This window comes from Fukomys damarensis, unplaced genomic scaffold (assembly GCF_012274545.1).
Source record: "Fukomys damarensis isolate Sample0158 unplaced genomic scaffold, DMR_v1.0_HiC HiC_scaffold_11, whole genome shotgun sequence".
Taxonomy (NCBI): Eukaryota; Metazoa; Chordata; class Mammalia; order Rodentia; family Bathyergidae; genus Fukomys; species Fukomys damarensis.
The window spans coordinates 13,531,523-13,546,834 of NW_022900923.1; the positions used below are offsets into that span (position 1 = coordinate 13,531,523).

General features: G+C 37.0%; 1 protein-coding gene across 1 annotated transcript in view; it reads right to left on the bottom strand.

Moving 5' to 3' along the window:
- Window positions 1-15,312, bottom strand: part of Wdr64 (WD repeat domain 64) — a 111,458-nt gene that overhangs the window by 73,143 nt on the left and 23,003 nt on the right. Inside the window, exons 6-9 of the mRNA XM_010642657.3 lie at window positions 14,928-15,038; window positions 12,230-12,444; window positions 10,556-10,690; window positions 332-411 (exon numbers count right to left, since the gene is read on the bottom strand). Coding sequence (XP_010640959.1) covers window positions 332-411; window positions 10,556-10,690; window positions 12,230-12,444; window positions 14,928-15,038 — 541 coding nt within the window. The remainder of the gene's footprint in view (window positions 1-331; window positions 412-10,555; window positions 10,691-12,229; window positions 12,445-14,927; window positions 15,039-15,312) is intronic.

Below are 15,312 nucleotides of genomic sequence, written 5' to 3' on the forward strand. Positions count from 1 at the left end.
CTTTCTCTCCAAAAAACCCGAACATAGGTATTACATGGGAACATGTGCTCTTACAACTAAAAATAAGTTCTAGGTGGGTGAAAACTCTAAAGGTAAAACAAAACAACAGAACGAAGAGTAAAATACAGGAAAATTTACTTCACATACTCTTGAGCTGAGGAAAGCTTTTCTAAGTGTGCCATCAATTCCAGAAGCCACAAGGAAAGGGACAGACGGGTTTGATTTATATAAAACTTTAAATTCTCTACCAGGTTATTTCTGGCAGTAACATTCAAGGAGAGTACTGTTTGCAAAGCAGAAAATCTTTCTGTCATGGTAACTGTTTTCTTACCTCCAGTGACAATCACATTTGCTTTTACACAGTAGCAAAACGTATTTGCTCCTTTTGGCATGGCAAACTCTCTGACAGGCCTGAGAAACACAAATTAGATGTAAAAGGTATATATTTTTCTTTAGAATGCTAATTCCAACTTCTAAATAAATAATATTCAGCAAGCTCATTTCTAAATTGCTTGTAAATGCGTTTTCCCAGAGAAAATATTGTAAATAGTGATTAAGGGCTCACTGACCCACAGAATCTACTTACTTTACGCTGTGGTTTGGGTAAGTGTTCTCCAGAGGTCTATGAGGTAAAAGTTTGTTTCCCGGCCCATGGAGCTATTGGGAAATGGTAGAAACTTAAGCCTAGTGGGAGATCGGCTGATCACTGGGGACGTGTCCTTGAAGGGGATTGTGGGACCCCGGCCCCCTTTTCTACCTCTCTTTGCTTTCTAGCTGTTATGAGGGGAATAGTTTGCTCTGCCATGTACCTCCCCCTCTCAATGTGCCGCCCGGCCACAGGACCAAAGGCAACAAGGCCAACTAATCATAGACTCAAAACACTGAGCCAAAAGAAAACATTTTCTTTTAACATCGATTTATCAGGTATTTATTTCAGTAAATGAAAATGAACTAACACATACCTAAAAATATAAAAACCATTCTTTTTTCCCCATTTAGTTTACTGGTATATTTAAAGCAAACAATACAGTTGCATTCATCATTGAGATCTTGTACCTTTACATGATATAACTTGGTTCTTGTTTTCTCCCCATACCCCTGACCTCCCTTCATCCTCTTCACCCTTCCCTATTTACAAAGACTTTGCTTCCATTTTTCCCCTTTTCACATTTTTCTTTTCTCTTATTTCCTTTCCCACTCCCCTTTAGCCATTTTCTTCCTATTTCACACTATCAATTATACCATTTGAACCTTATTTACACACCAGAGAAATTATTTGGCACTTACTCAAGTGTGCCCTATTTATTTCACTTAAGAGTATCGCCTCAATGTGCATCCATTTAGCTATGAATGTCTCTAGTTTCTCATTCTTTATGGGTGAGTAGTACTCCATTTTATAGAAGAACCACATCTTCTTTATCCAGTCTCAAGGTGATGGGCATTTGGGTTGTTTCCAAGTTTTAGCTATTACAAATTGTGCCTCTATAAACATGGGTGAGTATATATCACGGTGGAATGATTCTTTTAATTCTTTTGGAAAGATACCCAGGAAAGGGATAGTTGGGTCAAATGGAACCTCTAATCCTAGTTCTTTGAGGTATCTCCACATTGATTTCCACAGTGGTTGCACCAATCTGCACTCCCACCAAAACTGGAGAAGGGTTCCTTTCTCCCCACAACCCTGCCAACATTTGTTATTGGTTGACTTCTTGATAGCAGTCATTCTTTCTGGGGTGAGGTGGAATCTCAGTGTTGTTTTCATCTGCATCTCTCGAATGACCAGTGATGTGGAACATTTTTTCATATATTTATTTGAGGCTTTTACTTGTTTGTCTGAGAAATGTCTGTTCATTTCAAATGCCCATTTTTGAATTGGGTCTTTATATTTGGGGCATCTGATTTTAAAAACCATTCTTAGTTTGCTGATTTTATAGAAACTGATCGTGAGGCCATTTTTGGTTAATCATTTCATACGATGTCAGAACACGAAGCCCAGACCATTCAGGCCTATGACGGTTCTACTTCATCTCTTCAGAATTCAATTTCTGTTTTTTGTTTTTCCTAAAACTTTTCAGTCTATTTGTTAGTTCTTAGCAAAGTGACTAATACATATTGAGTAGAATCTTTGCGAGGCTTGAAACCAGGCACTTTTCATGAGTTAAGTAATTTTTGTAAGACTCTAAGGTAGGTATATTCATTCCCATTCACAAATGGAAAAATTGAAGCTAAAAAGAGCTGATAGTCACATGTTCAGTGGTCACAGAGATCTTATTAACCAGTCTATCTAACTTCACAGCAATCTTACAGAAGAGTACTATTCCCCTTTCAATATAATAACCTGTGTGGAGGATGGGGAACTAGTGAGTGCAGCGTAATGTAACTTAGTTGTTTATCTCTTGAAAACTATCCAGCTATAAAAGGGTTCAATATTTAGTTTCTATGTGACAACAGGCCTGTACATATTCTACATGCGTAATTAATTACAGATGTTCATTTTCCCGCTGGTACAAAACTCCAAAGCTGAGATTTCCATACAAAATTATCACCAGAATGGTAATCACTTCTGAAATATAAATTTTATGAGAAAAATTTGTTTCCTGCCTTTTTTGGAGCTGTGCTGGTTCCTATTTTAAAAGCTGGCCAATTATGTGTTTGTATAAGTGCAGTTTCATCCGGCCCAACTTAAGACTCATTATAGAAAAATGCAGAAATAGGAAGATATTGAATCTGGGAATGGAGGGAACCCAACTGGCACTCTATTGAGCTGACTCTCCAATGGCTGGGATGCTTCAGGAAAAGCACGATAACACTAGATCACTTGAGAAACCTCTTTAGCCTTTAGATTTAGCAGGAGAGTGGTCCAAGTGAGGAGGTAGCTGAGAAGCTGAGCCAGGGTCTGAACAGATCAATGATCTCTATTTGCTGAGGTTGTCTGAGTATTTTTAACTCACAGTTTCTGACTGTCAGCTGATTCTATCACCAACTAAATTCGAAGAGCTAGGAAGCCAAGATTTTGTCTCAAAAGATAAGCTCCTGACTGTTGCAAAATAGATGTTCTCTGGAGTGAAGACCAGAACGCTCTGGGTAGAAAATGAAAACTTCTAGGTAATTCAAGTATTTGTAACTACTGAGTACTAAACCTATAGAACAATGCAAAGCGTAGGAATTTAAATTCTTTACAACATCATTACATAAATTAAAAATACAGTCAAACATGCATTTTGAAGAAACAAACAAAAATATGCATTAAACCCAATAGATTGGTTGCCTCTGTGTGTGTGTGTGTGTGTGTGCGTGCACGCGCACACTTGTGTGAATGGAAGGTAGTGCAAGGATAAAAATAAAAGAAGAGAGAGAGTGTGAGATATGTGATTAGCTCAACTCTGCCCTTGAAATTTCCTCACCAGAAAAGAAATCCAATTGGCCTAATTGTGCTAGTTGCAGGGCATACTTATTTTTTCTGACAAAAAGAAGTTATCTGGACTGAGTGAGGCTTACAAAAAAAGAAAATCAAACATATCTACCTCATTTAAAACAACCCAGAAAAATTCACAACTTGACTGGCAGTCAGATCCCAACACTTGGAAAAAGGAAATACTGGCACCATTATCTGTTCCCAAAGGAAAATGTAATTCCTTTTCTTTCCTTCAATGTTGCAGTTTTTATTATTAATATGGAGTTTGGCAATACATGGAAATCAAAGTCTTTAAAAATCCACCCTTCATAAAGGAGAGTAAATTGCTACATCATTTTATAGTTTTTAAAGCATCATCACTCCTTAGCATATTTGCTAACTACAAAAATCCTGTGTGGTAAGAAAGTTAAGACTATTTCCATTCATAAATGATGTTACTGAAGTCCATATAACTTAAGCAACATATCCAAGACCATGTGTCCAATACATAATTGGTAGAAAAATCACCGAATCTATTCTTGCATAGTCTTACTAAGTAACAACTAGAAGCCTGGCAGGCACCTGTCCTTTTCCTAGATGGTTGTATGAGGAAATGGTCACCTCATGCAGGTCTTTGCTCAAAAACAATGTCCTTATATCAGGCTTTCCTGACCATCATATCTAAAATATTGCCTCCCATCATTCTCCATCTGTGACACTAACCTTACATAATTTCCGTCATATACTCACTTAAATGTATGTTATTTACCTAAGGGTTTATTATCTATTTCTCCTATGGGAGCTTGATGAAAACAGAGATGTCTGCTGTATACCATTCTATCACTACTTGGAACAGTTTTTTTAGGGTTTGTAATAAGTATGCAGTAAATATGGTTGAGAATATAAAAAGCAAAACAAATCCCTCTCGTTTATTCCTCTCACCCACTAGTTCATCAATTCTTGTAACTTATACAAGAACCTGTCCTCTCTGCATTCCTATTACCATTGGTTAAGTTCAAACCCTCATCACTTCTCCTCCAAAGTACTGCCATATCTTCTTAATTGGTCTCCTTTTCTGCTTGAATTTCCTCAATCTAGTCTCTAATTTGCTGCTAGACTGATCTATCAAAGGACATATTTTCATCACTTTCCTGTTTAAAATATTCTATGGCTTCCTATACACTCCAGATTAAAATCCCAACATTTTAGTATGTCATACAAATCTTTTCATGTTTGGCTTGTTTAGCCTCATCTTTCCCAACTCTTCTTCCCTTGATACACCAATATGTTCAAACCACTTAACAGTTTCTAGAACTACTTGTCTTCTAGAACTTCCATACTTTGCAAATGCCACTCTTTAATGTATCCATTTGTCTATTTCACTCTCACACAATCATTTTACCCAGCTAACTCACATCCGTTCTTCAGAACTCAGCATGCATGACATCTCCTTTAGGAAGCCTTCCCCAGCTTTTCTTTCCCTACAGCCCTACCTTAAGATGCTTTCAGCATTCTCTCCTGCTGCCATATGCCTTTCTTACATGTACATCATGGTGCTTATCACTCTCTTTGGAAATCGTGTATTTGTTATCTCACTTATTAGACTCAAGATACAAGACCTAGTCTTACCTTTAATATTCTAGCACCTCGTGCAATGATTCAAACATAGTAACTCATTAATAAGAATTTGCTAAACCTACGTATATTCACATTACTGCTTTGGAGCTTCTTCTGGAGATATCTATGTAGTCTTATTCAACTTTGGAACAGTCAGAAAGAGAATGTTGTATATATTAATAAATAATCTTGGTGTCTTGCAAATACAACATCATTAAAATGTACTAAATATAAACTCTGAGGTATGAAAGGAACTCCTAATTCAGTCTTGAAAGAGAGTTGGTGGGAAGGGTCAGAGAAATTCACTGGAGTAGGTATTACCTCATCCTTAAAGGACCACGGAGGGTGGAGAAGGGGAGAAGAGAATGAGGATGATACGTCAGGCCCTAAATATGTACAAAGTCTCAAGACTAGGGAACTAGATATCATTGAAAAGTTCAGAGTTACAGAAAACTGAGCAGCGAGCAGTGAAGAGACAAGGTGGAGGAGTGTACAGGGGCCAGACCATGAAGTGTGAAAAGGGAGTGGAGAAACGAGATGCTGGTTGTCATTTTCAGCATGCCAGAACATTTCCAACATGGCAGAAGATTCATGGACAGTAGCTTTGACGGGAACAAAATCGAGGCAACAGCCTAACTGGAGATAAAATCCCGGAGAATGGGAAGGATAGAAATAAGGAAGATAGATTCAATGAGTATTTGTAAGGCAGTGCAGACAAACTGATGATTGATAGTTTGTAGAGACCGAGGGAAAGAGAGTCATGTGAGGTTGCCAAGCTTCCAGGTGGGGTTATGGATGGATTATGATATAGCCAAGCAAAATGCAAAATGTTACAGAAAACATATATTCAAGGGTGAGAGAAGGTAAGAGATTAGGCTTTATGCCTGAGATGAGTAATGCGGAATGCCTCAAGGCTTTCTGACTCCACAGAATAGCAGAGAGAGAGAAGCTCTACAAGAGAGAATTACAGATGTCAAAAAAGTGGGGAGAATGAATTCAGATACTCTTTCCAAAAGTTAGGATGTGCAGAAAAGAAAAGATGCAGCATAATCCTTACAAGGCCAATGTAGACCAAAGAAAAGATTACTCAGATTCAAAATGACTTAAGCATTATAGATTGAAAATAAGGAGGAAGTAGGAGAAACCGAAACAGCAAGATCCTGGAGAAGACAGAAGAACCCGAGGTCACTAAAGAGAACTTGATACTTCAACCTCTGTAGCAGAAAGAAAATAAGTAAAGCTGGAATGATCATAGTTAATTTTGAAAGGCGCAGGGCGTTTGAGAAATTTCCTTGAGTCTTTAGAATTTTGCGATACATAGGAAAACAGGACATCAGGGGAGGGTAGAAGGAGTTTATATTTTGAATAGTCACTGAGAGAATGGGAAAGGAAGCAGCTCAAAAGTGTGTAAAAGGGCCAGGAATCTAGGGTCCAGGCTCTGCTCAGCAGAAGGGATGAGATTTTGCTGACTCATGCAGTGTACAGACAGGGATGTAAGGTAAAGAAGAATGCTGGTGAGACAAGAGCTCAGATGACTAAACTGGAGTCCAGGTGGGTAGGGAGGAAGGAAGGTCAAGGAAAAGACTGATAAAATGCAAGATAAAAAAGAGGCCAAAGTGTCAGACTTTGAGGTCACTGAGTAAGGTGTATTGGGATTTAGGGTCTTCAAGAACTGATAAGGACAGGCACAGAGGTCAGAAGAAAGATTTTGAAGTTTCTGAACAAATAAATTCTAGGTTCTGTGAGCTAGGACTTGTCCATATTGTAGAGAAAAATCTCTTGATCTGTTTTATAATGTTAGCATTGGCATCATTCCTCCCTTGGCCAATTCCAAACTCCCAAGGTGATGTCTTTAAACATGGAATTGGGAAAAGATATATAGCCCTGTACCATTATATAAGATTTATATGTTCTAGCAATATGAGAAACCTTCAGAAAATAAGTGATAGTAAATGATAGTAAAATAAAGAAGTGATGGGTTTGAGTATTTATTGCCTTTGTTTTTTTATATAATTGAATTGCAAATTTATATAACATATTTTTAGTAGTAATTGTAGTGTTTAACAACAGACTGGTCAAATTCCTGAAATTAATTCTCATATATGAACTCGTATGAGCTGGCTCTGGCATAACATTGATGTTGTTTGTAAATATAATTCTTATTTTCCTACTTAGACTTTTGAGCATTTAAAGGTAAGGTAATGATGTAAATATAATAATAAATATTTGTTGAGTAATTGATTTGTCTCTAGATTAAAGCTAAACGAGGTGATTATTACTGGTTTCTAGTTGCCACATTATCTATTATAATTAACCTCCTCAATTTACTGGAAGTATTTCCCTGGGTAAAATCATGGTTTTAGATTTGCATACCTTGGACATGAAAGCTGTTTATTTAGATGTTGAAGTTGACTATGTGATGACTAGGGTATATAATACTTGCATGTATTTTCACAATGCTGCTTTGCGGTTATGTGTTGAAAGTTTTTTTTTTGTACCGGGGATTGAACTTGGGTCCTTGCACTTGCAAGGCAGGCCACGGAACCGCTGAGCTAAATCCCTGGCCTGAATCCATTTTTCAATAACACTATACAACTTCACTAGTAATCCAAGTGCCTTATAAAATCAAGGTAATAATTCTATCCTCCAGTCCCTTGTTTATTGCTTTCATAATTATTTTACTTATGCATAAGCATACATAGACATATGCAAACCTGATTAAAGACATCCGTGATATTATTTTGAACTGTTACCTGTAGAGCAGTTAAGAATAAGAAAAATTAATTATTTTACTTTCACTTTTTTCTTTGATGCTTTTCCTTTTTAATCTAAATACACATTTGTTATTTATGTCATTTTTCTTCTCTTTTAAGAACTCCTCTTACTATTTCCTGCAAGTTTAAACTTGCATTTTTCTAATGGCCAGAGATGTTGAACATTTTACAAATTCTTCATTTATTTGTTTGTCTGAGAAAATGTATTTCTTCTTCTGAAGAGTAATTTTGCCGGATACAGAATTCTAGGCTGGTTGCTTTTTATTCTCCCCTCAATGCTAAATATTTCACATTACTTTCTTGCTTGTAGAAATAAGATATAATTCTTACTCCTTTTTATCTGTAGATAAGATATTTTTCCTTGTCTTCCTTTGAGATTTTTTATTTTCTGCAGTTTGAAAATGACATGCTTAGGTATGTTTTGTTTGGGGGCACAGGTTGTATGTATGTGTTTAGCATTTATTCTTGATGCTCTTATAGATGTTTGAGTTTGTGGTTTTGTGTCTGATATTAATTTGGAAAACTTCTCTGTAATTTTTGCTTCAAGTAATTCTTTTCTCACTTTCTTCTGTGCGAGTTCCATTACATGTTATATCCCTTGTAGTTGTTCCACAGTTTTTGGATATCCTTTTGTTCTGCTAAACTTCTCTGTTTTAGAAGTTTCTACTGACACATTCACGAGCTCATAGATGCTTTCCCCAATATTATTCAATTTTCTAAGCCCATCAAAGGCACTCTTCATCGTTGTGAAGTGTTTAGATCTCTAGAAATTCCTTCTGATTCTCTTGTAGAATTTCCATCTGTCTCCTTATATCGTATACATCTATTTTTTCATGTTGGTCTCTGCTTTATCTGTCCCAGCCCTTAGCATATTAATTCTCAAAAGAAAATAAATTTCCTGTCTGATAATTCCAGCATCCCTGCTACATCTAAGTCTTGTGCTGGTGTTTGCTCTCTCTTTAATCTGTAGTTGGTTTTTGCTTTTGTTTTGCCTTCTAGTTTGGTGTTGAGTATTTTCCTGATAGGCATGATGTACTAGGTAAAAGGAACTGTTGCAAATAGGCCGTTAGTAATGTGAGGGCGAGGTCTGGGGAGGTATTCATTGTGCCCAACAGACCTATGATTAGGTCCCAGTTTTTCAATAAGCCTGTGCCTCTGAATTGTGAATTTTAGAAATGCTCCTCATTTTTACCCTTAGTTGGGACTGGATGGCTAGAGTAGGCTGGAATTGAGTATTTCCTTCCCTTCAGGTTGGCTCATCTTTAAAAAATCCAATAGTTCAGCCTCTGGGAACATAGTTTCTCTGGTGGGCAGGCCTTGTTAAGAACAGAATGCTCTAGTGTATCTCAAAATTGTTCCTTTTCTCCTCTCCTTGTCAAAAGTGTGAGATTTTTCTCTAATATTTGTTGTGAAAATCTGGTTGAGTTCCTAGATGTGAAAGCCACAAAAATGTGCGGACTCTCAAGTTCTTTGTTTTTCAGTACTGTGGACTGAATCCCATGCCTTTACACCAAGCTTCATCTCCAGGCGTTTTTCTTTTCTTTGAGACAGGGTCTTGTTAAATTGGTGCATTGTTCATACTGAGCTTTAATTCCCAATCCTGTCTTAGGCTCTCAGAGCGCTGGAATTGTGAGTGTGTCACTATGCTGGGCTTCAAATTTTTGACTCTCAGGATTGTCCATGCCGAGTACCCAGGAACTTGTCAATGACAGTTTAGGTTTTTCTACTGATTATTTTTTTTTCCGCGGGGCTTCTGTTCATGGATTTCTGCTCTAATAAATGGTGATTCTCAGTATCTGCCTCCCTCTCTCCCTACATTGAAAGCAGCAAAATTTCCCTGTGACCTTATTTAGCCAACAGATAGAAGAAGAATTGTTGACTTCAGTTTGTTCATTTTCTTGCTTGTTGTTAGAAGGGAGTGAGAATTTCCAAGCTTCTCATGCATCAGATTGGAAATCAGAAGTCTCAGTGTATTTTTCTAAGATATCTTCGTTGAGGTATAAGTTACATACCATAAAAATAACAACTTATATGTGGGTAATTTACTGGTACACAGAGGCAATAATCACTGCAATTAGTTTTGGAGTCATAAATTGCATCACTGTAGAAAGTTTCCTTGTGCTCATTTGGGATTCTGCACGTAACACTAACCCTAGGCAACTGATGGCCCATTTTCTGTTTCTATAAATTCATCCTTTTGGACATATAATAAAAATGGATTCACACAACATACAGCATTTTTTATCATTCTTCTATAACTTTGCACAATGTTTTTGAAGTTAACTTATTATAGTGTATATCTTAATTTTTAAACTAAAAATTAGTATGTAAGAGCTGTTTTCTAGTTGTTAATAAAAATTCAACCAAAGTGAAAGTGAATTAGAACATGATTCAAACTTATCTTTCTATAAAACATGATTGTGCTACACACAGACCATCTTCACAGGATAGTCAAAGCAATGATTTAAAAACTACAAAGTTTGACCAACAGGACAATATTTAGAATAAACATGAATATAGCCGTACTGATTTATTCCAGTAGATTATAAGAACAAAAACTGAATAAATTTGGTATGAGGAGGACACCTCATATTGACATTTTCATGAGTGACTTCAATTTTCTTCTGAAGAGCCAATTAACCTTGTGAAGCAATTGGAATAGTTAGTACTTAGCATCTGACTTTTCTGGAAAGCAGTTTAAAATTTCCAAGGCTTACTATAAAATTCTGAAAGTCACAAAATGTTCATGACGGTAGACTGTTGTACTTACAAATTGTCCTCAAGTCTCTTCAAGGATTCAAAAACTAATGAATGAACACTGTCTAAGGAGCAGGATCCAAAGCAATTCAGGGATGGGATGTATCTAACTTTCATAACCCAGTCATTGTGCAGCTTCCTTTTAACACTAGGAATGAAGAAAAGTGGGGTGTCATGTTAGACACAGAAACACGTAATAGTGAATACTGTTTCTAAAACACACACACACACACACACACACACACACACACATATATGTGTGTGTGTGTGTGTGTTTATAAAAGTGGATTTGTGTGCACATAGAAACATAATTTTTTCTTAGTATATCATAAAAATTTTCCATGCTATTTATTTATTTCAAAATATAATTTAATGGGTACATGACACTATTTAATATGGCTGCAGTCAGATTACTGAACATTCTTGACACCATAAATACTTTTCAGGAACATTTAAAATCTGTATTTTATGAGATTTTCATGCTGCCTACTGTGCTCAGGAGGCAGGTAAGAAACATGTATATAAATATATTACATGTGCATTGCATATTTATAAATATATAAATGTTCACCTATAGAATTTATAACATGCTTATATATCTGAACTACTTATGTAAATGATTAATCATTTAAATTAATTACTCCCTTACTGTTGGGCACTAGATAATTTATCATTAGCAATAAAGCTGTTATAACCATACTTGTACTTTGGGATACAGAGGGACCCAGATACCAAAGCATAACATTTATGCTTTATGCATCTTCGCCACCTGCTTTCTGGAAAGGTTCATCTGACTCACTCTCTTACCACCACCTGTGCGTCAGAATGCCCATCTCACAGTGTCTTCCTATTTGTAATCTTTTCCAGTTTTAAAGGTGAAAAATGGTATCTTATTTAAAGTTGTATTCTCTTGGTTAATAGGAAAATGCAATTTAATATAAAATGTATGTTTTTCTACTAAGAAAAGTAATATATACCTTAGCTTAAAGAACTCTGAAGGTGTTGCAGTTGTAAAGAAGACCATCACAACCATTATCTTGTCAGTTGGTGATACTCTTAGCATTTTTGTCTGGTGATCACTTTGGAATGTTTACTGACCATTTATTTGTACTATTGGTACATGTGTGTGAATTATCTGTTCATGGCCTTTGTTTATTATTCCCTTGGGGAGTTATTGCTTTTTAATTCAATTCTCAGATCTATAAAAGAACATCAACCAACTGTCTGTAATATTTGTGGCAGGCATTTATTTCAGTTTGTTATTTACTTTTTAAATGGATATCTTGATGTCCAAGGTTTTACTTAGTATGTAATCAAATCTATCAAAATTTCTTTGAATTCTGCATCCATTGCTTCTATATTTAGAATCTTCAATATTTAAGTGCTAAGAAATAGTCATATGTATAGATCTTTCATTACTTAATTTTTTAAACTCTTCAATCTATTCAAGTATGTGGAGGTTTTATTTGCCAATAGCACTTTCTAAAAGGGAGTTTCAGTTGCTAATTTTCCTGTCCATCTTCCCTCTTATACTGGAAGTTCCTTGAGACAAGGAACATTTCCTGTTCAACTTTGAATCTCAGATCTCCAGCATATGATCTGGCCTCTTGTTTCCACCATATATAACATGAAAGAAACAATGACCATAATTATTAAAGAAAGTGGGCCATTCCTAAAGTACCCTTACCTTTTAAAGTTCTTTGAGTCTAAGACCTGATTTTGCAATTTCCTTTTGATTTTTGCCTGCTTTAGTCCAAAGTCATCACTATTTACAGTGAATCTGCTCACAAAACCACCATCATCTCCCAGGAGGATGTCTTCTCTGCAGAGCTGGTCAGGCAGAGGCACCACACACACACACAAAAGGCAGTGATCCATGGGCTTTATGACAAAATAGTTTTCCTAGAAATAGAGGAATATTGTAATGAGTCAGTATATTCCTCTAATTAATAAATATTGCCAGGGATGGGCATGCAGCTCAGTGGTAGAGTGTGTGTTCAGCATACATGAGGCCCTGGTTTAATTCCCAGCCAATAAAATTAAATTAAATTAAAAAATAAAATGGTTTCTACTGTGTTTCTTATTTTAGATACTCTAACAATGATGAACTTTAAAAAAAACAGCAAAAATTAACCAAATATAAGTTAATGAATATGCACTGTGAACCCAACATGGTGTTTTACTTACCTTTAGTTCGGGAAGTAATGAGATTTTATAATGCATTTCTGAATTGCCTTCTCTTGGATTTTTAAGCAAATATTAAAAAAGAAATATGGAAAAGTTCAAGTGTCACCAGACCATTGACATAAAACTGGGTGGTAAAAAAAAAGAAAATCAAGTATCAAAAGCCCCATGTATTATATAACATGTCAGCAGGGGAAAAAAATCCTAATATCCAGTTTTATTCAGAAATATGCATCAAGCATTTGCACTATTGAAAGCATTCACCAAGTTATACAACTATTGCTCTCCCAGAACTTAGTCTCTAAGATAGAGGAAAAATATTTTTTAAACCTTTTAGTGTGTGTCCCATTTCCATTAGAATGAGTAGGAGCCGAACATGCTCAGAAGTTCATTCAGTCATTCCACAGATACTTACTGAGCATCTATTATGTGCTAAGAATTATTCTAAGTATGGCCAAACAGTGAAGAGAAAGACAGTTTCTGACTTTGTGGAGCTACCATGCTGGTGAGGAAGACAGCAGAGCAGAATCAATCATATAACAGGACACGCCCTGAGGGAAATAAATTAGAGTCTGTGCAGAATCTCTTAGGTCTCAGGATTGGAGAAAGCGATCTTTGACCTGGGACCTCACTAATGGTGAGGAAGAGGAAATTCAGAGGATGAAATCCTAAAAAGATATAAATGTTAAAAAGATAGAAAAGGAAGAGACAAGTGGAGTGTAGTCCTGGCCAAGACAGGAGGAGATGGGGGTGTCAGATGCAAAGATTTTCTTCCAAGGGAGGAAGGAAGAAAGGAAGCAGAGATGTTTGTAGTTGAACCGGTAGGTGGGAGGACTAGACTTTAAAAGAGGACAAGACACAGAGTCAATCTCTGGAAATCAAGAGCAATTCCATGTGCTCAGAAGGAGAGGAAGAGAGGCTGAGAAGGATAATGACATTGTGGAAGACTTGCAAGGAAAGGGAAGGACCCACACCGGATGGATAGAAGACACGGGGAGCCCGCTGAGTGTGCAGGCCTGGGTTTGTAAGGATGCCAAGCAGGATGGCTCATGCTTTCCTCTAGCAGTCCTTAGCCCCTGTGAAAGGCAGAAAGGGCTATAGCATCTATCCTGGTTGAAAGATGGGTTGAAGAGAGCAGAAGGTGAGGCGACAAGCCCAGATGACCCTCCTGGGTGGAGGCAGGAAGTGAAGTGGAGGAGGTTGCTGCAGATTGGAGAAGGAGCCTTCAAGGAAACATGAGATTGAAAAAGCAACAATGAAAACAGCACAGGGTGAGGGAGAAGTGATGATCAAAGTCCTGACGGAGTTCAGAGTTTCAGAAGTTCATAAAGCCTAGTGTTGACATCATTTGGCATTCGTAGTTGGGTACAACACTGTTGACAAATTGCACAGAAACTTTGGCTTTTCAGACACGAGGAACAAGTAAACCTCAGAGGAAGACTAGATTGTTTCTTAATCCCTCATGTCCTGCAAAGTCAGCCTGTTTTCAAAAATTTTTAAAAATTTTTAAATCTCACTGCTCATCAATCTCACCTCTTCCTGAGCCCTTATTGTGCTTGCTTCTTTTTTACAGCATAAATTGACATTTCATTACACTGGATGTTATATTTATTCATCAGGTTCTTCAAGACTGGGTGGTTTTGAATGCAGGGAACATGTTCATTACTTTTAAATGTCTGGAAAACCTGAGGAATCACTGGATCGATTAACTGGTAACCTCTCAGCTATGGAAGGGCTGCCTCGTTGGAATTTTTGACAGATTTAGACATTTTAATAATTTTCTTATTAATACAGCTGGACAGGAGAGAAAGGCTTTGAATTTGATAACACAAAGCATAACCAGAATGATAACACTTAGATGATTAAGATGTGATATACATATGACCCAATTCTCTATGATTGATGTAATTATTATGTATAGCAAAATATACTAATAAAAACGAAAGGGCTTACTCTGTCCCTCTCAAAATCAAAACAAAACAAAACCTCTGAATGAAATGTATACTAAATCAGAAGAACATTCCCCTTTCATTATAGAGCATTAGTGCTGAGCTTGATCTAAGAGAGTATTCCGTTAAATCCCCTCGTTTTCTGTGTGAGGAGACTGGCATTCATTGAAGAAAGTAGCTTGCTCCTATTCTTACCAGATCTGGAAAGAAAGAAAATCTCATTTCTTTTGAGCATTTCTCTTGGCACAGTACCTGGCTGCTCCCTTGAGATTTATAATCCCAGACAATGATGGTCCTTTCTGTGGTGGCCACAATTCGTTTCAGCTGGGAGAGGTAGTCACATCCGGTAATCCAGGAGGTATCCTGCCAGAAAAGCATAGAATTGGGGTTATAATCCATCCCTTTAATAGCATGGCGGTGGGTACTAAGGAGTAGGTTATGGCCATTAAAAGACCCTCTGTGCAGGGAAACCTTGCAGTGCATCCTGTTTTGAGTGGCATCAGAAAAGCTTCCCCTCTTCACCTCTTTCAGCCCCACCCTGAGTTTCTCAAGACCCTCAGCTGGGGACTGATTCAGCAAGTACAGCAACTGCTCTCTGGTGCACAAGGCGGCTGGCAGAGCAGCAGGTTTTTGCCCT